Source organism: Moschus berezovskii, chromosome 7 (assembly GCF_049115385.1).
Source record: "Moschus berezovskii isolate FMDL1 chromosome 7, NW_MosBer_1.0, whole genome shotgun sequence".
Lineage (NCBI taxonomy): Eukaryota > Metazoa > Chordata > Mammalia > Artiodactyla > Moschidae > Moschus > Moschus berezovskii.
This window is the reverse complement of record NC_142466.1, coordinates 112,732,319-112,756,525: the sequence shown is the minus strand read 5'-3', so window position 1 is coordinate 112,756,525 and position 24,207 is coordinate 112,732,319. Positions and strand designations below refer to the sequence as shown.

General features: G+C 45.4%; 1 protein-coding gene across 1 annotated transcript in view; it reads right to left on the bottom strand.

Annotated features, from left to right (window-relative positions):
- Nucleotides 1-24,207, bottom strand: part of PAPPA (pappalysin 1) — a 271,571-nt gene that overhangs the window by 160,392 nt on the left and 86,972 nt on the right. The window contains exon 7 of the mRNA XM_055427748.2: nt 21,593-22,091. Coding sequence (XP_055283723.1) covers nt 21,593-22,091 — 499 coding nt within the window. The remainder of the gene's footprint in view (nt 1-21,592; nt 22,092-24,207) is intronic.

The following is a 24,207-nucleotide window of genomic DNA, read 5'->3' as shown; positions in this document are numbered from 1 at the left end:
TTATATAACTTCCACTTATTATATGGTAATCACTATATCTTAGAAAAAAAATTTTTGTCTTAATATTTCTTTTGCCTGATATTAATATTAGTGTTTTGGTTAGTTTTTTCCTGGCAAGTATTTTCCATTCCTTTACCTTTAACCTTTCAATGAATTTATATTCAATTAAATCCAACATGAGAATCTACATCTTTGTGAAAGTGAAAGTGAAGTTGCACAGTTGTGTCCGACTCTTTGCGACCCCATGGACTGTAGCCCACCAGGCTCCTCTGTCCATGGGATTTTCGAGGCAATATTACTGGAGTGGATTGCCATTTCCTTCTCCAGGGGATCTTGCCAACCCAGAGATCGAACCTGGGTCTCCCGCATTGTAGACAGACGCTTTACCGTCTGAATCACCAGGGAAGTCCTTATAGTCAACTTTAATCTGATTAGTGTGGTGACTATTAATTAGATTAATTTATCCCATCTGTTATGCTTTCCATTTACCATCCTTTTTCCTTGCTTATTTATTTCCTCCCTTTCTTACCTTCCTTTGGATATACTGGACCTCTTTGTTTTTACTCTTTACCCATAGTTAGTCCACCTAATTTTTATAGATTATACTTTCTTACTATTTCTTTTTCCTGGTTACACAAAAATATGAATGTACACAGTTGATTTCTGACCCCTATTCTTAAGTTTTTATGTTTTTTGTGTTTTTTTAATTTTGACATGTCAACTCATGTCCATTTGGTTTTAATCCGTGAGGAATCATGTGATTCCCAAGGTCAAGTCTACATTCCCTCTCAGAGGGTAATTTCTAGGTAGCTTTGCAACATTATTCATCTAGAACTCATCTTTTTCATTTTGCTCCCAGTTAGTTTTTTCAGTTCAGGCACTCCCAGACCATAGTGAGCAATGTAAACTAAAATCTCAAATCTTTGTGAGATATATGACATAGACACAGATATTTTCCCCCAAGTACACCCTTTCACTAAGCATGTAACTTTCAGAAGTCCTAACTTCACTTTGAAGCCCTCAGATACAATTTCTCACTTTTCAGCATTTCAGGGCCAAATCTTCTCTCCTGGAATAAGTGAGAATATTCAATCCATTCACTTGCCAAACTGAAGGCTCTCCCTTGTCCTAAGTACATCAATAAAACTAGATTCAGAGCTAACCTGTCTAGTTATCAGTTCCATTTTATTATTTGCTTGTAGCAACATATATATATAAATATATATTTACTTCTCTGCTCTGTCATGCATTTTGAAGAACTCTAGTTACATCAGTTGTATTTTATCTCAAATGACTGGATAGATGTTTCTACTAGAAATATTTTTAGTTTGCTAGTCCATATTTTCACATACAATTACTAATATGTACCTGAAAGATAGAAATCATTTGCACTGTTCAATTGGGGTTGAGTGTAGTTCAGTGATCTGCCCAAGGTCAGGGAGATAATAATAATAAAGCAGAATTTAAATCATGCTATTTGACTCTAGAACCCTTGACATTCCCATGATATTGAGAGGACTCCTTGGATAAGTATACACTAGTGAGCAGTGCATTAATCACCAATCGAGTATAGACCACTGCAAATATCTGAAGATAAGACAAGCTCCTCTTGTAGTTCTAAAGTCTTTTAGGAAGTTACAGCTCAAAACTAAAGTAGATTTTATTGCTTATGTGGAGTTACAGAACAAATAGCTTAAATGCTAGCATATTACCAGAGTGAGAGCTGATTTTTGTCTTAATTGAGAAGGGATAGTAACATTATCACAACTGCTTTACTTTTTTTCTAACCAGAAAGATCACCCATGCTTGCTTTAGCAAATTAAAGCACTATATAAAATAATTAAAGTAAAATTATATCAAATTCCATCACATTGAAGCAGCTATTAAGAATACTCCAGACTTCTCTGGTGGTCTAGGAGCTAAGAATCCACCTGTCAATGCAGGGAACACGGGTTCCATCCTTGGTCCAGAAAGATCCCACATGCTACAGGGCAACTAAGCTGTGCGCCACAACTACTGAATCCACGCACGCCCCCGAGCCCGTGCTCTGCAAGCAGAGAAGCCGCCGCAATGAGAAGCCTGCACGCTGCAACTCGAGGGTGGCCTCCGCTTGCCACAACTAGAGAAAGTCTGCCCGCAGCAACGAGGACCCAGCGCAGTGCCCCCACAAAGAAAAACCATTAATAATCAAATAAATAATTTCTTAAAAGAACATTCTGGTTAGCATCCTTCACGTATCTTTTTATGTATTATCACACACAAACACAATTTTCTATGAATGTAACTGCACAAATATGTCAACACTATTTCATCTTTGAAGTGAAGTGAAAGTCACTCAGTCATGTCCAACTCTTTGTGACCCCCATGGACTATACCGTCCATGGAATGCTTTAGGCCAGAATACTGGAGCAGGTAGCCTCTCCCTTCTCCAGGGGATCTTCCCAACCCAGGGATCGAACCCAGGTCTCCCGCATTGCAGGAGGATTCTTTACCAGCTGAGCCACCAGGGAAGTCCATTTCATCTTTAGTGTTCATGAAAAAAGGGCATAAGTAAGCCCAGCTAGTTAGCTTTATGCTATCTAATTACTTTCATGACTTTGACCACTTTTTCAAATTCTGAATAAATATGTGTTCATCATTTCCCTGGCTGATCCATTCATTCATCCAAATAGCATTCACTGAGTTTTCCCAAACTCCTAGGTTTCCTGGATTCAAAGATCAATAAAATAGTCCTGCCTTTAGGAGACTCAGAGGCTTGTGGGGAAGGAAAGACAATAAAATGAATGGCTTTCACACAGCTTAAAGAGGGAGCACAGGTAGTATCAGACACAGAGAAGGAGTCCGAAAAGACTTCTAGAGAAGGTATACTGGCTTGACAGGGGGCGTAAGGAGCAACCATGCCAGGAGAAGAGAGAAAAGGCTTTCGAGGCAAAGCACCCTTGTTCTGCAACCAGAAGAAGAGAGAAATGGCTTTCAAGGCAAAGCACAACCACCTTTGTTCTGAGGAAGCCTATTTTGGTAGCAGCAGAGATAACCGGTTTGGAGGAAAGGCAGAAAGACCAAATATTCCCCATGGGACGAATGATGTGGGAATAAGCTACCCATCAAGTCTGGGCACTGTGCTAGATGTTGTCATATTCTAAAGTGATTAAAGAGGATTAAAACTGACAGCAAAATATCCTTCCTCACTGAATCGCTGCGGCTGAGGAGTCTGCTCCAAAGCACTGCTGAACATCCATACACTCAGTTGCCCCCCCCATATGCAGTAATAATATACTCCTAATTCCAATTTTGTTTGGGTATTACCCTGAATTTTTATGAGAGCACTTGATTTTTGGTCTAGATTGAGAGGTTCTTTGGGCTTAGCTTTCATGGGAAGAGGGCAGTTGTTAATTATTTGAAGCAGAGCATATCCTCTGCCTTTGGGAAGGGACAACTTGAAAGGCATTTTGACATCACTGTGGATGTCACCTGGACCACATGTCAGGGTTCTTCCATTAACTCTGGTTGTGATTTTAGATGAATTAGTTGTCCTCTCCCAACCTTGCTTTCCTTGTGCAATTCAAATAAAAAGGATGAAAGAAGCTTCTGGTAGGAGTCATTCCAAAGATGCAGAAGGCAACATCATTGTTCTCAAAATAGTTCAGTGGGCAAAAGAGAGGATAAGTCAAGTATAGTTTGACTGTAATTCAAGGAAGCATTGAACAGCACCAACAGAAAAGAGGGTCCAAGAGCGCTCAGAAGGATGAGAAAGGGAAGACTACTAACTAACACTGGTAGACTGAGTCCTCCTCCAGGAGTCCATCCCCCCACAACTGATGATAAACTTCAGCTCCCTTTGTTGCAATCAGATGTCGTCCCTGGAGCATATTAAAGCGTTTTCAGGACAAAAAGAAACAGTAGCCTTTCATCGCTACATCTCTGTACCCAGAGAGTGCTTGGCACGGGGGAGGCTTCCAGCAATATCTGCTGAAGGAATGAACAGTCCGAGAGAGTGCACACAGGGAAAACGCCACGACATAAAGGATGAGCACGGTATTCAGTAGGAACAGCACACAACAGGACCCAGGTAAATGTTTTGAGAGAAAGAGCAGTGCGTTAAGAGTGGCCTTCAAGCTAAGTCAAAGGACGTGCTAAAATTCAATGAAAATGGTCAGATGAGAGTGTGCGGGAAATGGTGGAAGGCTCTGAGGAAGATATTGCGGCATGAGTCTCTGAACGATGGGAACTCACCAGTGTAAAAGCAGGGGACTGAACGCAATGATTTCCTAAGTCCCCCGCCTCAAGCTGTATAAGTCAGAAAGTAGATGATTTAACAGAAGTTGAGATATCAAACCAGCACCCAGGTCTTTAGCCAGCCTGGGTTAACTCGACTGCCACCTACCTTCCTACCTGACCAGTACCTGGTAGACTGGCTCTTTCCATTCAAGTGCCCTTTTGTTAAAGCTGTACATCTCAGAATACCGAGATTCCGAAGCCAAGAAAAGAATCTTTGTCTGGGAAAATGAACTTTTGTCTTACAATGTCTGTCCACTATTCCTCTTGGTGACTGCTGTGAGTTCCAACTCGCGGTCTGGATTAAATGAATAAAGAATGAGAAAGCAGGGATCTGAGAATCCACTGGGCATGGGCATCCCTCCCAATGGGACTCGGGTCCACCCCTCTCACGCAGGTAACACACAACTCATTCTTTCCATGCTGACGACGCTGCCCTCACTCTGTAGAAGGCTCAGAAAGGAGCAGATGTATACACTCAACTGATGAATTCCAGCAGCTTTTGAAATAACTGTCCAAAGGTTTGCCCTGGTACCAATTTACAACACAGTAGCAAATTTAATAAAACTAACAGTTTGCAGCCAAGGCCTTTGTTATTTTGTTTTGATCATCTTTTACCACCAATTGAAATGATTTTCTACTTTCTTGGTGCAGTGCAATAAAATACAAGACAAAGAATGGAGGGGCTATGTGGAAATTAGAAAAAGATTCCGAGTTTCAAATCCGGGGATAAGGTAACAGCAGGCCTGAGAGCTAGCTGGCTGTTTGCGACCGGCGGAGATTGGAAGGGAAGACATTTCCCAGTCTGGGGGAAACGCCACACCTGGATAGCATTAAAGCAAGGAGGGAGGAAAGGACTACAAGGGACTCTTGTTTTTCCTGAAGGCAACCAAAGGCGCTGTGTGACAGCTTCCCCAAACACCCGTGCTGGTGATGGACAGGGCTCTTGATTACAGAGCAGGGGCTTGTGACAAGCTGACCGGTCGCCAAGACCCCCGGGAGCCGAAACCCTAGATACGGTGGGAGGTAAACAAGGCGCTCAGCACGGTGTGACCGCGAGGCCACGCTGGGGCCAGCAGCCGAGCGGGGGACCGGGGACAGCCGGGGACGGAGCGGCGCTAAATGGACACAGTTGCGGAGGATCGGGGCCAGCGCGCAAGGCAGCCTCCGTGCTCCTCCCCTTGGCCTCGCTGGGTGGCCAGTGATTTTATTACTGGCAGAGGGTGAGCCCCACAGCATTTTCGAATTTGGCACCACATCTAAAACCATCTGGGGGGCTGGGCGTCTCTTTTTTCTCCATCACCACCCCCTGCAGCCCTCGCCCTCCCCAAGAATGCTTTGGATTCGGTGAAAGTCTGGGCGCGCAGCTAGCAAACGACATTTCCCCTCAAATTCTGAAACCCGTGCGCGCTTGGGGAAAATGTAATCCTTATGTTTCTGATTCATTTACACTTAACTCATCAAAACGCTATTTTGTAAGAGCTATTTGATGTCCACGGAGTCTGCCGAGCCCCTTCTGTAAGCCGGGCTTCTTAGGAGCAGGAAGTCACGTTTCTGACGAGAGGGAGAACTTGAACTTAAAAGATCGAGTTTGTTTTGAAATGAGGGCTCTCGGATGGTCACGTGGACCCGGAGCAGGGCCAAATGCGTTCTCTCATTTCCTACAGCACCCCTCACCGGCACCAGCTGCCATGACGTTACCAGCGTCCGCCGGCTACGATTTCACTCCCGGCAGCCGACCGAGGCTCCTTCGTGGTCAGAGAGAGCGGAGGTCAAAGCCACTGAATCCCCAGATCTGGCCAAGCCCCAGCCCTCTGCGCTGCAGGGAAAGGAGCACCTGCCCTGGGAATCAGGAAGCCCGAGGTCCAAGTCCCCCTCCGCCATCCAAGGGCTGGGTGACTCTGAGGACGTGGCCTCCCTTCCCTGGGCCCAGGTCTCTCATTTGTAGAGGGTCAGTGCTTCAACGCTCCTCTTGAGTCCAAGAGGTTTTGAGTCTAATTCCTAGATGGTAGGAGGTGTGAGTACCTCAGAATTCTCTCTGCTGAAAACTTGGGGACGGAGCTTGGATACAAGTAGCTTTGCAGAAGAAGGACGCACAGACATGTGGAAATCAGGCTCCGGCTATCCCGTGCTCAGTATCTCACTGTGCGCTGGGTACTTAAGGCCAGAGAGGAAACTCATGGCCCTAAGTCATAGAGAAAATTAACGGCAGAGTCCAGCTTTCCTGGTGTTTTTTGACTGACATCCTTGGATGGGAGATTTCAAATCATTCGGTTTATAGGATACTGAAGCTGGGGCAGAAAAACTCTGCTTCCCACTCTGACAACAGCAATGTGAGCGCTGGCGCTAAAGATGGAAGGGGCACTGGCATCGCTCTGCATGGGGCGCAGCAAGGTGGCGTCCGGCTCGTATTAAAGCCCGTGAGGGACGACTAACCCTGCACAGAAAACAGAGCCCATGCCCTAATCCTCCACAGAAAACGAAGCCCATGCCTAGGAACGCTACAGGTACTAGAGCGACAGATTAACCCCACGACCCCCCTTTGAGAACACTGGACAACACTTTGAGAATCGACAGATGATGAAAACAGGTGGCTCACAGGCCCTGTCTGCCCACCCTTGATGCACACACACACACACACACACACACGCATGCACACACATGCACACATACATATGCACACACATGCATGCCTGCACATACACATATACACACATGCACACACATGCAAACACATGTATACATGCATGCACATATATACATGCACACATACATACATGCGCACACATACACGCGTGCGCACACATCCATGCACATGCAAACACATGTATACATGCATGCACATATACACATGCACACACACACATACATGCACACACATATACACACATATACATGCACACGCACACACGCACATGCACAAGCTCACCTCCATTGCTCCTGAATCTATATATAGAAATGTCATGGTTCAAATCAACTGCAGCTGCCTGCCTGCCACTGATTCATAGACTGGCAATGGGAAGACACTTTTCCATTCCTCCTCCTCCTCGCATCCCGAACCAGACATCCCTCTTGTCTTCCCATCACGTGACTCAGTGACCCCAGTACCACAAGTGCTTCTAGGACCCACTCCTTTGCCTCCTCCCTCTGACCACCATGGGGTCCATCCATCCATCAGCACTGCCTAGCCCCCTCCCCAGATCCTTCTGCTCCCGCCCCGATGGCCCTAGAGCAGGGCCATCTTCCGCTTCACTGTCGGCAACACTGTTTAGCCTCCCTCACCATATATGGTCGGGTCTCTAACCTTATATCCACCCATGTAGCCGCACACAGCCAAAGAGCGGCCTTAAAACCGAATCTCATCAGGATCCTCTCTTACCTGAAGACACCGAGTGGCTCCTCACCACACTCAGGATGAAGTCCAGGCCCTTTAGCCTGGCACGCTAGAACCATCCTTACAGAACCCCTCCTCTCAATCTCTCTGGCTTCTTTGCTCAAACCCTCCCCCTCCTGCAAATTTACCCCACAGTCAGCAGGAACAAACAGCACCCACCCCCCCTTCCCCATCTACATGGCCTGGCCTTAGTGTGCACGCGTGCTGAGTTGCTTCAGTCGTGTCTGACCCTGTGACCCCATGCGCTGTAGCCCTCCAGGCTCCTCCGTCCATGGACTTTTCCAGGAAAGACGCCACCTTTTCCCAGAGGGTTTTGCTGACCTTTTAAGCGAAGTGAGGATCTCCTAGCCCCGTTGCTTCTCTTAATGTAACCCTTTTCCCACTCTTGTTACCACTTAAGTGTCCCCTTCTCGTATTAATGAGATGAAGCCCCCAGAGGACAGGAAAGGTTCCTCCTTTATCTCCACTGCCCAGCATGGGGCTGGTTGCAAGGACAGCACTAAATCAGTGCCTGCGGAGTGAATGGCAGGCTGACTTACATCATCTGGCTTCATCCCTTGACTTGAGGAATAAGGACACTGAGGCCCAAAGAGGAGAAGGAGGCCGAACCATAAGGTTTTCTTTACTCCTCTTGCTCCTCTGGGGACTAATCCAGTTGAGATATTTAGAGGAAGACATCCAATATACCAGGTGTCATCTGTATCATCACAGATTTCCGACCACTTACTCATCTGCCAAAGCGTTCACTCATCCCTTCACGCCTTCACTGACCTATGTTTATCGGCCATCGGCTTCGTGCCTGTCCCCGTACGAGAAGCTGAACACAAGGCAGCAAGTACAATCCAATTCCCAGCTCTGACATCTCACTGTCAAGCCAAAGTGTCATGGAGCAGGGAAAAAATGCACCAATGCATTCTGAAACTGTCCCAAACGGAGAGTTTGGAGAACTCTCAGAGAGAGAGAGAGCAGATCAGGGAAAAAACGCACCAATGCATTCTGAAACTGTCCCACATGGAGAGCTTGGAGAACTCTCAGAGAGAGAGAGAGCAGATCAGGGAAAAAATGCACCAATGCATTCTGAAACTGTCCCAAACGGAGAGCTTGGAGAACTCTGAGAGAGAGAGAGAGCAGATCAGGGAAAAAATGCACCAATGCATTCTGAAACTGTCCCAAACGGAGAGTTTGGAGAACTCTCAGAGAGAGAGAGAGCAGATCAGGGAAAAAACGCACCAATGCATTCTGAAACTGTCCCACATGGAGAGCTTGGAGAACTCTCAGAGAGAGAGAGAGAGCAGATCAGGGAAAAAATGCACCAATGCATTCTGAAACTGTCCCAAACGGAGAGCTTGGAGAACTCTCAGAGAGAGAGAGAGCAGATCAGGGAAAAAATGCACCAATGCATTCTGAAACTGTCCCAAACGGAGAGTTTGGAGAACTCTCAGAGAGAGAGAGAGCAGATCAGGGAAAAAACGCACCAATGCATTCTGAAACTGTCCCACATGGAGAGCTTGGAGAACTCTCAGAGAGAGAGAGAGCAGATCAGGGAAAAAATGCACCAATGCATTCTGAAACTGTCCCAAACGGAGAGCTTGGAGAACTCTCAGAGAGAGAGAGTGAGCAGATCAGGGGAAAAAATGCAACAATGCATTCTGAAACTGTCCCAGATGGAGAGCTTGGAGAACTCTCAGAGAGAGAGAGAGCAGATCAGGGAAAAAATGCACCAATGCATTCTGAAACTGTCCCAGATGGAGAGCCTGGAGAACTCTCAGAGAGAGAGAGAGCAGATCAGGGAAAAAATGCACCAATGCATTCTGAAACTGTCCCAGATGGAGAGCTTGGAGAACTCTCAGAGAGAGAGAGAGCAGATCAGGGAAAAAATGCACCAATGCATTCTGAAACTGTCCCACATGGAGAGCCTGGAGAACTCTCAGAGAGAGAGAGAGCAGATCAGGGAAAAAATGCACCAATGCATTCTGAAACTGTCCCAGATGGAGAGCTTGGAGAACTCTCAGAGAGAGAGAGAGCAGATCAGGGAAAAAATGCACCAATGCATTCTGAAACTGTCCCAAACGGAGAGCTTGGAGAACTCTCAGAGAGAGAGAGTGAGCAGATCAGGGGAAAAAATGCAACAATGCATTCTGAAACTGTCCCAGATGGAGAGCTTGGAGAACTCTGAGAGAGAGAGAGAGCAGATCAGGGAAAAAATGCACCAATGCATTCTGAAACTGTCCCAAACGGAGAGCTTGGAGAACTCTCAGAGAGAGAGAGTGAGCAGATCAGGGGAAAAAATGCAACAATGCATTCTGAAACTGTCCCAGATGGAGAGCTTGGAGAACTCTGAGAGAGAGAGAGAGCAGATCAGGGAAAAAATGCACCAATGCATTCTGAAACTGTCCCAGATGGAGAGCCTGGAGAACTCTCAGAGAGAGAGAGAGCAGATCAGGGAAAAAATGCACCAATGCATTCTGAAACTGTCCCAAACGGAGAGCTTGGAGAACTCTCAGAGAGAGAGAGAGCAGATCAGGGAAAAAATGCACCAATGCATTCTGAAACTGTCCCACATGGAGAGCCTGGAGAACTCTCAGAGAGAGAGAGAGCAGATCAGGGAAAAAATGCACCAATGCATTCTGAAACTGTCCCAGATGGAGAGCTTGGAGAACTCTCAGAGAGAGAGAGAGCAGATCAGGGAAACAATGCACCAATGCATTCTGAAACTGTCCCAGATGGAGAGCTTGGAGAACTCTCAGAGAGAGAGAGAGCAGATCAGGGAAAAAATGCACCAATGCATTCTAAAACTGTCCCAAACGGAGAGCTTGGAGAACTCTCAGAGAGAGAGAGAGCAGATCAGGGAAAAAATGCACCAATGCATTCTAAAACTGTCCCAGATGGAGAGCTTGGAGAACTCTCAGAGAGAGAGAGAGCAGATCAGGGAAAAAATGCACCAGTGCATTCTGAAACTGTCCCAGATGGAGAGCTTGGAGAACTCTCAGAGAGAGAGAGAGCAGATCAGGGAAAAAATGCACCAATGCATTCTGAAACTGTCCCACATGGAGAGCTTGGAGAACTCTCAGAGAGAGAGAGAGCAGATCAGGGAAAAAATGCACCAATGCATTCTGAAACTGTCCCACATGGAGAGCTTGGAGAACTCTCAGAGAGAGAGAGAGAGAGCAGATCAGGGAGGAGTTCCGAGGGCCCCAGTGCACCTGGAAGGGTTTCTTTACAGACGGCTAGTCTCTGAGCTCCCATGGGACATGCAGCCTGCTCCCTTCTCTCTTACTGAATTTGAACATTCAGGGCAGGTAAGAGCTCCAGGAGGGTCTGAACAGAATGTCAGAGTAGGAAATGACTTTGAGAGTCATCTATCTAGGACTTCATTTCATAGATGGGGGTGGGGTGCGGGTGGGGGGGACTCGGGCCCACAACCGGGGAGTCATGGGCCAGGAATATAGCACAATCTCAGGAGATCAGCACTGCCAAGTCAGGTCTCCTGACTCTAGGACTGGCACTTCGTGGCTTTTCTCTCTTCTTCTTTAGCTCAGCTACAGAGATTAAAGCGCAACTGACTTTTCTGCCTCCAAATCCAGCACTGAACTCTGGGTAGAGCTGTTTCTGGTAGAAACGGTTTCATGTGTGTGTCTGTGCGTGTCTGTGTGTTTGTCTTTCACAAAGACTCTCTGGCCAGGCCAAGAACAACCCTAATGAAAACCAAACAATAGGAAGAATCATGAACATTTCAGTCTTTACAGTCCCCTGGATTGCATCATGTTCTTGCAAGTCCATTAGCTCATTAGTTTTTCAGGACACCCCTTGTGAGAATGTATGGATAGGAATCAGCCCCCTTTTTTTTCCCCAGGGATCAGGGCTAAGGCTCAAAAGCATTGAGAGAATCTGGCCAGGGTCACGCAGCAAGGCCCTTGTGTGCTGGCCTGGGAATCAGATCTCCTGATTCTGAATTCAGCCTCTCCTCAGTCATGTCTGAGGTTCCTGCTTTAACAGACACAACATAAACCCATTAAGTTCTGTCCTGAGGATTCTCATCGGCTCTGAGCACACACTGAATGGATTTTGTCTACTCCTCTTGCCAATGCCCAGTGTGAGATAAATTCCTCCATTCTTCCCACATCTGTAATTACTCTGACGGCTGTTATTTTCCTTCTCTTTTCTAGTCATTTGTTTTCTTAAAAAGTCAGGAATGGGTGCTGTACCACTAAGTCCAGCCCACCCTGCCGACCCATAGGGAGAATGGCAAATGCACAGAGAAGCAAGTGATGTCAGGACACCCCGTGCAGACCAGCTTCACCAACTCACTGTATTCCAAGGGAGCGCTTGATCCACCCCACCCTCTAATAAAACACTAGATTAAAATCTATTCCTCCATGTCAGGAAAGAACATTTCCCTCATTCCAGATACTCACACCAGAAACCTGGGAGCCATTGGACAGCTCCTTCTCAGAACCCTGGAGACCAATATATCGCCAAGTCCTGTTGGTTCTACATTGTAAGCATTCCTTCAATTCATCCACTTCTCCTGCGAATAATCATCTCTGGCCTGCACTTTAGCAATAGTCTCTAAATGGAGTTTCTCACTCTTCCTCAATCCTTTCTTCATGGAGTACTAAGAGCAATTTTATAAAAATACAGATCTGATGGGTTTAGCCCTCCACTTCCCAATGAACAAATCCAAACTCCATAACATAGCCTCCCTTCACCATCCTGCCTTTGCTTGCATCTCCAGTCTTGTCTTCTGTATATCCCCCCTTAGTTTAAGAGGGAATTATGCTCTATTATAATCTCTCATAATAATAATCTTCAGTCTGTAATTATATTTTTATTTGGGCTATTATTCAGACCAGTCTTCCTATCCAATTATAAGATTCAGAATTATAGTGCCAGCGTGGAGATTAACATGCAGAAGGCACTTCGTATTAAAAGGCTGACTAAATGAATGAATATGCTTATCAACGGAGGCTTGAGTTCAACACTTAACTTCGGTGAGTCTTACTATATGTCGAAGAACACTAGAATGACGACCTGGTTTAAACGTCAAGTAATGCATCAGACTGATCCATAGATGAGAGATCTCAATGGTGTTAGCACCAAACGGGGGCTCTTCACACTTTCAGAATCACGAGGGAACTTACAGACAGAGAGCACGTCTATGGCTGCTGCTGATCCCGGAGATCTGTTGATTCTGCTAAACGGTTTTGCTTACCCTAATGTTCCCAGAGCCCGCATTTCATCCTGAGAGGTACTTGGCTTAAGACGGATGAGAGGGAGTTGTAGGTGGATAATGCCCAGCTTCCAGAAATAGAGGAAGATTGTGCTGACTATGTATACTGCTAGCCTGAGCTAGGAACAGAGGTATTCGTTCTGGGCTTGTAGAAATAGCTACCAATCCTGGTGCTGCTCCTCTGTCCCGGTGGACAGAACATCAGAATGCAGGCAAGGCATGCATTTCAGCAACAGCTTCTTGGAAACCATGCTAGTCTGGCCATGACCACACTTGGTCAAGCCTGCTTTTCCTCATCTGCTTAGATGGTCAAAAATTAGATGGAAAAGAAGTTATCTTGTGTGTGTTTATTCTCTCACTTCTTGGAAACAAGAAAAACTAGTTTTAACATCTACTTTCTCCATTCATCAAGATACCACCTTATCCTTTTTCTGTCATAACAATGATTACACTCTAGAGTTTGCCAGGCACGTCTGTTAGGGTCAGGCAAGGAGATGTAAAACTTGACTCTAGCATCTATTAACTGTAAGACCTTTCTTAAATGAATAACTGAATGACTTTATCATTTTCAGTCTGACCATACGCGTCTAAAAATAAGGCATGCTGATAGCTATATCTCGTTGGTGGGCTTATAAAAAATACTAAGCATATGTAAAGTATTTCCTGGGGGTGTCCTTGGTGGCTGAGATGGTAAAGAGCCTGCCTGCAATGTGGGAGACCCAGGTTCGATTCCTAGGTCAGAAAGATCCCCTGGAGAGGGAAATGGCAACCCACTTCAGTATTCTTGCCTGGAAAATCCCATGGCCAGAGGAGTTTGGTGGCTACAACCCATGGGTCACAAAGAGGTGGACATGACTGAGCATATATGAAGTATATTCTACATGGTAATTACTAGGAGTAGTGAAGCTAGTACCACTGGTGATAGACGCTACCTGCATATGTAATGGTGGTTAACAGACAGACTAAACTTAGACTCCACTGAGGTCAGAACCTGGGTTGGTTTTAATTAAACACTGTATCTTCAAAGGTGGCACAGTTCCCATCCAAGGGGCATTTGAGAAATATATCAATGAATATATGATTTCTAAGAGTAACTCCTTCATAAACGTTAGCTCACCCTTGACTACCCATTCTACCCTAGATTCCGAGAACACTGATGGATATGCAGGAGGGCTGACATTAAAATCCCAATTTAGCAGCTAGGAAAACCGACATATGATAAGATTAACAATCAGACGGCACTTAAACATGTCAATAGACAAGTCACAGAAGAGAGAGGCAAAGCCAGTCAATATTTGAAAAGACGCTCACTCAAGATGCTCAATCACAGGAAGACCAATGAAAAGCCTTGTTTTACCCATTCAATGGGCAAAGACAAAGCACTTCCATTTGTTGAGTAGTCGTGACCATGAGTACAGCTAAACAACCTGCAGCACATTCTTACTGTGGAATATTATGTAGCAGTTAAAAGGAATGAAGTAGATTTAAGGATCAAAGTGGATAGACAATCCAGATGACTACATACCCTCCTCCAAACTCTGCATGTGATCTGAGATTGAACACGCTCTTCTGCCAGGAAGCACATTAGATTTGTCCATTCATTCACTCACTCATTTGTTTATGTATTTATCAATTTTTGATGAGCATCCATTTTTCAACCATCCATCCTATGGCAAACTTCTTCAATAATCAACTCTTACCTCTTTCAGGTCTCAACTTAGACATAACTTCTTCCAAGAAACCTTCCTAAATCATCTCCAGCTGGGTTAGAGACCCTTCTTGTGTTTTATATAGCCTTCTTATGCTCCTCACCCCACACACTTTTCATACTGTAGCATAATCACTTGATTTTTTTTCCTGTTTCCCCCTTTAAACTGTGTGCTCATAAGGCCGGGCATCAGGGCTCTCTAAGACGCCTAGTAAATATCTGTGAATATAGGAGTTATTACCAAACACGATTGAATTACAGATTTTCACTATTTGGTTGATGAATGAAAGAGAAAAAAGGCGCGTATATAAGAACAAAGAGCACATGACTACGTGATACACAGAAACAGCCAGGAGAAGAAACGGCCCTAAGAAAAACAATGAAATGGTGACTCAGCTTGAGAGCCACAGAAACAGCATGAAAGAGCCACCTGCTTCAGGTGGCCCTGATTTGGTCCAGCATTTCCCAGTCCTCTGATGTTTAATATGGAGTCACATGTCAGTCTTGCAGCTAAGATCTGGAGGCAAGAAACTCGTCTCTGAGAGGTCCCACTTTGTGCTACTGCTGACCCATTTTCACTCACTCACCCGACAAGCATTCATGGAACCCTGATTCTGTTACAGATAAGTGTGCTGAATTTCGTACTTAAGAATCTGAACCAGGTAAGAGGAATAAACATACATAGCTAAAGATAAGACAGGTTAGACAGTGATCAAAGACCAAGGATCATGTTATAAGATACTTCTTCCAAACAGGCTAGGATCTCAATGATGACAGGTCACCCAGCCTTTATTATAAGTCACGAGGAGACCCTTCTGGTCTCTGTTCAATTGTCACCTTATCACAGAGGCCTTCCCTGACAACCTATCTAAAAATTACTATATTCTAACCAATTGGGGTACTGTGTAGTGCTTCCCAAAGACAAAGAGACTTTGTCTCTTCCAACTACATCACAGGGATCAAGTAAAAGTAAGGGTCCTCTGCTCTATTCACTACTGCATTGCTAGTGCCTTGAAAGTGCTTGGGTTCATGATGGGAATCAACAAATATACACCCAGAAAATGAACTGATGAGTGAACTATAAAGTTTCTGAGCTTATTGATGGGGGTTCTGAGTATGTGGAATCCACAGAACGAGACTTAGGGTGTGATTTGTAAAATGTGGACTCATATTCACAACAATTTCCACCGAGATCATATGAATACATCCTTCCTTTGCTGTGCTATGCTGTGCTTAGTAGTTCTGTTGTGTCTGACTCTTTGTGATCCTATGGACTGTAGCCTGCCAGGCTCCTCTGTCCATGGGGATTCTCCAGGCAAGAATACTGGAGCGGGTTACCATGCCCTCCTCCAGGGGATCTTCCCAATCCAGGGATTGAAATCAGGTCTCCTGCATTGCAGGCAGATACTTTACCATCTAAGCCACCAGGGAAGCCCATGAATACTGGAGTGGGTAGCCTGTTCCTTTTCCAGGGGATCTTCCCTACCCAGGAATCAAACCAGGGTCTCCTGCATTGCACGTAGATTCTTTACCAGCTGAGTTACCAGGAAAGTTCATCCTTCCCTTATCATTATTCATTTATTCCAAGACATATATTGAGAATACCAAGGATGTGAGGTATAAATAGAGATTGTGTTGGCACCTTAATAGGTCTGAATATGAAAGAATTGATAGATAAATTAATTTGGACAGACAAATAAGCTGGTGGGGAGAAACAACTTCTGAGAATATTTCTAGCTCTAAAACAACGATTCTAAGAACAGAGAGGCACGACCAAAGTAGGCAACACAGACAAATTTGTTCAACTAGAGAATGAATAATTAATAGCACTAGCATTGAAGTTGATGAAACTCCGTGCAAACCTCATTAATGGTTACACTGTTTGATAGCTGTGGAGACTGAGTTTTAGGTTCTGCTGTCTAACTTGGGGCATAGGACCACCTACTTTGTGGAGTTGTTGTGCAGATTAAGTCAAATGAGATTGCTTAAGCAAAGACCTTAGTATGTGTTTGACATATAGCAGCTACTTAGTAGGAGAAGGAAATGGCAACCCACTCCAGTGTTCTTGCCTGGAGGATCCCAGGGACGGGGGAGCCTGGTGGGCTGCCATCTATGGGGTCGCACAGAGTCGGACACGACTGAAGTGACTTAGCAGCAGCAGCAGCTACTTAGTAAATTACCACTTCTCCATATCTCTTCAACTGCTAAGCCCCTTCCCATTCTTCATTCAAGAATCATAAAAAAATATTTACTGAATGCCAACTTTGTGCCTGGAATTGTTCTAGGCACTTGGACTGCATCAGCAGATAAAGAGGCAAAAATCCAGTCCTCAAGGAGTTTATATTCCTCAATTACAGCTCAGTTCTTCCCAGTTTGGGTTAGAAACCACTGAATTGACAATGAATGAATGAACAGATAAATTGATGAATAATGAAAGTGAGCTGCTATCTGTTGTTCCTGGTTTGCTTTATATCTCACCATCTCCAAGCCAAAAAGAAGGTTTAGTTTTATCCAGAGTCTTTATTTATTGGAGACAACTGGAGATACAATACAGACCCAAGGAGCATGGTGCCCAGTGCAGAAGCACTTGGCAGTCAAGTTAGAAACAGAAGTGTCCTCACTCCTTCCCAGCCAGACCTGGTCATGTATTTCATGTTGCTGGACTCGAGCAGGTCTCAGGAACGGTCTGCGGGCTGGTAGCCTGTGAACTGTAATCCTGTCTTCTGCTTTCTGTATCTTGAACTTCAGCCAGCTTGGATGCAGGTCTAAGCTCTAACATTCTGCCTCTGCATTACTACAGCAGGTGGAGTGTTGTGGCTGAGAAGGTGGGATTTGGAATTAGACCTGGGTTTTTAAACCCGACTCTGACATCACCAGGCTTCCCTGGTGGCTCATTGGTAACAAATCTGCCTGCTAATGCAGGAGACACGGGTTCTGATCCCTGGTTGGGAAGATCCCGTGGAGGCGGAAATGGCAACCCACTCCAGTATTCCTGCCTGGGAAATCCCATGGCCAAAAGAGCCTGCTGGGCTACAGTTCATGGGGTTGCAAAAGAGTCGGATACGACTGAGCGACTAAGCAAAAACAACAACTGCCATTACCAGCTGTATTGGGTTGAATAATTCACTCTTCTGAGCTTGGGCCTTTTTTTCTGAGCTTTACCTGCCTCATAAATATGTGAAAGGCACTTAAAGCAGAGGCAACATTCAGTAAGTGGTTATTAGATTATTATTGTTATCATTACCCACAAACTACACCTTTCACTGGACATGCATGAGGTCCATGCTGGGTACTGATTCAGAGATAAACAGTCTCCGCCAAGTCCCTTTTACTATTAAAAAACAACCAACCAAAGAGAATGAATCAACTAAGAACAACTCCTATCCACAGAGAAAAGCTTTATATGTTGTCCCCTCACTTTACATGTAGAAAAAAAAAAAAACAAAGGTGAAGCAACGTGCCTTCATGTCACATAGTGAGTTAGGAGTGGAGTCAGCACGGGCCCCCTTTTCCTCCGTCAGTGTCAGACCTCATTTAAAGGAGCACTTCCACTTAAGGGAGACAGTCCGCAGTTCTCCCTTGTGCTGGCCAAGAGCAATCAGTCTACGAGAAGCGTCCATCGGGTAAGCACAGAAGCCTCTTCCTTCATCAATGTCATACCTTGGGAAACTATCTCCAGTATAGATAACAGAAAGAATAAATATTTTTGTTGAGAGAAAAAAATGAAGACAAAGGTCAAAGGGAATCATGTAATGGGTTGAGTCAGGGAAGAAAAAGAAAGCATTTTTTCTGTCTCTCCTCTTTTTCTCCAAAACAGTCTTTATATAGAACTTGTCTAAGAGCCAATTTATTTGATATGGAAAAAATGTGAAAGTAGTGAAACACACACACACACACACACACACACACACACACACACAAAGAGGTATTTGTGCTGGAGTTTAGAACTCAAATTACCAAGAGATAAAGGAGTTGAAATAGTAGGTTGACTTGGAACGATATTTTATTTTTTCAGAGTCTCAGAGAACTTTCAAGTCAGGAAACGGAGCCCGAACCAGCCCAGGTCTCCAATAAATTCCTTGGGACTCGAGAAAGACAAAGAGGAAAAGGTCAATGAAGGACTCAGTCTAGTCGTTGAGCCTGCAACATAGTCGGGGCCAAAGACACATTTGTTGAGGATGAAAGGACAAGTGGTACACAGTCTGGACCTGAAGAGTGGTGATTTGGGAAGCAAACTGGCCTAGGACTTGGCAATTTTACCAAGTGGTTAAGGTCTTCAGCAATAAACTGTGAGTGTCTAAGGAAAGAGGGCTGAGTCATCCCCGAAATCTACAGCTCCCAGCACAGACTACAGCACCTAGAATGTCCTCAATACATACTTGTAAATTGAATGAGTAGCCAGTCGTATGAATAAAGAGAACTTGGAGCTTCCTGGGGCTTAGAGATCAGTGAGAATAATAACAAGTAAACTTCAAACAGCATCAGAATCATCTGGAGACGTCCTGTATGCAGAGTTTCTTAGTCAGCAGTCTGGGCTGGGACCTAAGAACCTGCCCTTTCTAAATTCTCAGACCCTGTTGCTGCTGCTGGTCTGGGCCACACTTCAAGAGCCTGCTTTGGTGCAGAGGTTCTTAAACTTGGCTGCAAGTTAGAATCAACCCGTGAGATGTTAAAGGCCTAAGGGTTATGCCTCGTTTTCCTATTAAATCAATACCTGGGCAGGACCAGGAGGAAGGAGGAGGCAGGGATGTAAATGAGCTGGAGATGATTTTAAAACATCCCCAAGTTCTGTAATGTGCAACTCAGTCTGAGAATCCCTCGTCTAGTACAACCTCCTCCTCGTGGATATAAGGCCTCTGAGGTCCAGAAAGAGTAAGTGACTAGTCTAGGAACATAGGCAAGTTAGTGGCTTAGCTGAGAAGAGCACTCAGGGTGCTTTTAGTTCTTTAGTGCAATCTATCATCCTGTACTTATCTACCTATGTTAGCTCTTACAGGCTCACAGCTCCAGGCTAAAAAATACCAAAAAAGAGCTGTGTCTAAGTTGAGGTTTTAAGACATCTATTATATCTTCTCTTCCTTGTTTTACACAGAAATGTTAAGTGGATGCATATTCATAGAACTTTACCAATCTAGACAAGTGAGGAGATGGAAGAGACGGGGTTATGGAGGATTCTCAAGGCAAGACGATCTTTTAAGTACATCCTCAAACACAAACCAAGGGCTCCCTCTGAGTTCTTAAACAGATGTTCTTCATCTCTGAGTCAATGAACGGGCAAGGGTTTGCTTGCAATGTGCACGTTAATTGCCGGCCTTGTAAAAGGAAGTGCTGGTAAAGGGTCTGAAAGTGGTTCTGTCTCTTAAAGAGATTAAAAGTTTCCTCCAGAACTTGGTTTCTATTAATAACTGGCTTAGCACATATTTTCAAACAGACAGAGCAGAGATTGTGTCTTATATCATCTTAGAACCAAAGAAAGTGCAACAAAAGGCCCATAGTTACCATCGACTTCAACATTTTCATCAGACAGAGAGTAAATCAAAACTCAAAGAGATTGACTGATTTATCTAGCATGAGTAAGTGGATCAGCTGGGGCTAGACACAAGGTGTCTGACTCCTGAGGTATTGTTCTTTTCAGTTCTCAAAATGTTCCCTATCCGTGTCGTTTGTACATAGAAGAGGTAAGGTTCAACAGATGTGACTTCATAGACTCTTAGTATCCACACTAGGTGAGGCTAAGGCTCCCTCATTTGTTAAATTAAAGCAGAAACTGGAATCGCATCTTTAATTGAACAGTGGTTAAGTGCACTGGTTTCGGAGCCAGGATGAATTCCAATCCTGACCTCACCACTTCCTAAGTATGTGATCTTGGACAAGTGACTTCACATCCCTAAGCTACAGTTTCCTTCTGTAAAATGAGAAGGAGACTAGGGCTGTGGTTGTGGAGAGGATGAAATAAGTCAAAGATGCAAAGACATTAACCCATGGCTTGGCGGAGAGGGAAAGCACTAATGGCTCCATAGTAAGGTGGTGCCTGTCACAAAACATAAATCCTTAGGGTCTTTAAGGAAGAGGTGATAGAGAAACGGCTTGAGAAAGGAATATTAAGAACAAACATTATCTCACATCCAAGCAACGAGAACCCAAAAAGGATCATGGAGACCTAGAGCTGTGAGGGCGCCGAAGAATCAAACGGGTACAAACCTCTCGTCCACATTGGAAAACAAAGACGGTTACAGGTTATGCTCACCTGCCATCATTACCCCACTCCAGTCCTCTTGCCTGGAAAATCCCATGGACGGAGGAGCCTGGTGGGCTGCAGTCCGTGGGGTCGCTAAAAGTCAGATACGACTGAGCGACTTCACTTTCACTTTTTCCTTTCACGCATTGGAGAAGGAAATGGTAACCCACTCCAGTGTTCTTGCCTGGAGAATCCCAGGGACGGGGGAGCCTGGTGGGCTGCTGTCTATGGGGTCACACAGAGTCGGACACGACTGAAGCGACTTAGCACCAGCAGCAGTCATTATTTTTAAGCAAACATCTGGGAACATGCCCAGTTCCCAACCAATCTGCTGTCACTTCACCCTTTCCTCAAAAGGCAACCACAGTGCATGAATACACTTCCATGTAATCTAAAAAGGTCATTAACAAACTCCAGTTCTTGTATTTTCATTACTAATAAATGACTTTCTCATTGCTAACCTCATCCAACCTCCTTCATTTCACTGTTGGGAAAAGTAAGTTACAGAGAGGTCAGAGAGGCTTAGAGTCACATATTAGACCTGCCACCAGCATTCGGGACTCGTGGTTCTTGGTCCGCTGTTCTTCCCACCATATCAACTCACCCAACACCAGGTGACAAATCCCCAGAGGTGAGTCTGTCTGTGATCAACCTCCTTCCAGTACAGGACACTCTGACCCTCCTCACATCCCTCTACAACCCCCCGTCCCCTACCTGGTCATTTCCCTGTCCAGAGAGCACACTTACGTGTCTGTGAACCTTCTACTGAAGTGCAGGGTGGAGGCCACGTCCACCTGGAGAGGAGGATCCCGAACCACCTTGTACTGCAGAGGCTTACACTCCAGGCAGAGTGGGCTGTCTGCCACGGAGGTCAACATGGCTGCGTCAATCTCCAGGTGCTCATCCAACGTGTAGATCTGGACGCCATACACCTCCTCGCCCACATCCCGGAGCTTGATGGTCAGCGGGACATCACAGAAGACGTTCTGAGGCCCCAGGGAGATGTTATTCCCACTGACACTCAAGAGTTTGATGTCATTGACAGCCCCACTGGAGTCCCAGTCAGTGGAGACAAAGGTCACCCAGACGGTCAAAGACTCGGGGACCAAGGGGTAGCGGAATCTCAGGTCAAGGTGGCAGCCCTGGGGCTCAGGGCAGGCTGGAGGGACCGTGTGTGGGTTGACGGCTGAATTGGGGCTCCAGGTGCGGACACTGGACTTACAGGGCTGCTCAACGTCTGGATGACCTGCGGACAAGAAATGAGGATATGAGCTCTGGAAAGTCCTCCGAGTTTCCGGCAGCCCTCAGGAGACAATGGCCAGACTGGGACTCAGAGGGAAGGCAAAAGAGAGGGAAGATTCTCAGTGTCTTGGTGAAGCTGCTGTATGCACAGCACCCCTGCTCATTCCTACCCCAGTGACGTGGATCTGAACGAACTGAATCACGAGATGTTTGGCCAAAATTACCTTCAAATAAGTTGCTTACGATTGAGTCGAGGCCCAAGATATCTCACCTCATCTCTCACTTGATGGAAAGAAAGAAGGGATGCACACTAAACACTAAATGCCCTCTGAACCAGTTTAATTCTTGCAAGGACTCATTTCTGAGGTGAGGCAACCAAGGCTTCGAGATGTGGAGTGAACTAACCAGAGTCTCACAGCTTGATGTGTAACAGTCAGCACCAGAGCCTAGTTCTGTCTCATCCTAAAGTTCCTTGTTCTCCAGACAGAATGCCAGGGCCACTAACATAAACTAGACTCCCTCTGGTACAACCTGCTTGTAAGGACAGACGGGCCAGAAACCTCCAGCGAAGAGGAGGTGAGTTATGATAGCTTCTGCCTCTTGGGCTGAGTTTTTGTGGAGGAAACTGTCTAGAACCCTGAATGACAGAGCTGGAACACAGCCCTGGAGCCATCTTATCTTTTTGCCTCCCCTTCTCCACATGAGGTCATTCCATACCACGGAGCTTCTCTGAGCTCTGTCCAGTCGGACTCAGGGAGGGGAGGGCTACTTAGGAGCGGGGAGACGGAAGGAGAGATTCTTCCAGTCTTTCCCCAGGGAGACGATGCCTCATCCCCACTGATCTCAGCCTGAGCAGTGACTTCTGAATTTTTCTCTGCTGAGATCATTAGTCCTAGACCCTCAGAGAACTCTCCTTTGCACTGCTGAGAAAAGTAATCAGGATTCAGTGCAATGAGTGGCTCTGATTTATTTAAGGGTGTCTAGCAAGAGATACACATCAGCTGGTGAGGGGAGGATGGAAGATCTCAGGTTGTCCTATGAGCTACATTCTTTTTTTTTCCCCCTTAAATCACGGTTGATAGGGGTGGAGATGCTGGATATTTCAAAAGCAAAAGGGGGAAAAAAACCCATCAATCTTAGCCTGAAAAGGCTTTATGATAATGTTACAGCATAATAGAAATCACCACAAAATGAACACTAGAAACTGATTTTGGGTGGAAAAGCCATTCCAGTGAAAGTTAAGTATCTCCAATCCCCTTGCCTCTGCCCAGCCAAGGGAGTAGAGACATGATGCCCAGGGGAGATGGAAAAGATAAGAGAAAAAGAGGAGGGAGAACGGGCAAGGGAGGTAGGAGAGGGGCCAAGGACAAGGACAATTGAAAAGACGTTTTAGATATAACGCGTCAGAACAAAAAGAGATGGACACGACTACGAGGTTCCCTGCACCTTCCCTTGGCCAGCTTCATTTACTACTTGCAGCAAATGCTGGACAGGAGACCAGCTGTTCAAGTCAAAGCCACAAATAAGGCTGAAGTCTTTCTTCCTGTCAATTCTCCAACCCAAAGAGCTCCTGATCCTTTTGACGCCGTGGGTCTTTTGGTACTCATGTAGCACTTAATCATTCAAAAAGCCTTATCAAGGGCAGTGTTTCAATACATACAAAGCACATTCCTTAGCCATTAATGTATTCATCTGATTCTCACCAAAATCCTGTAAGATGGCTATCATTTTTGTCTCTGTTTTGTAGCTCTGTTTTGCTCAGTTGCCATGTTCAGTGCTTTATACAGTGCCTGGCACGGCATCAGGGAACACAGGGGACATTCAATCAATACTTAAGTGAAGACTCTTCCAGTGTGTTCATATGGAGTTAAAGAAGTGAAGGATCCATGGACTATGAGAGCCTGCCATGTCATGGTATGTTCTAGGTGAACACCCCCCTGTCCCCCACCATGCATTCTCCTGGAGCTGACAAGGAATGGAGAAATCTTTCTCCCTTCCTTGAAAAAAATGACTTTCAGTGGTGGGAAGCCACAGGACAGCAAAGATGACAAATTTGTTTGGCTCCGACTTTCATCCCTGGTTTCTTGTTAATCAACAGAGAGACCAAATGCTTTCCAAAG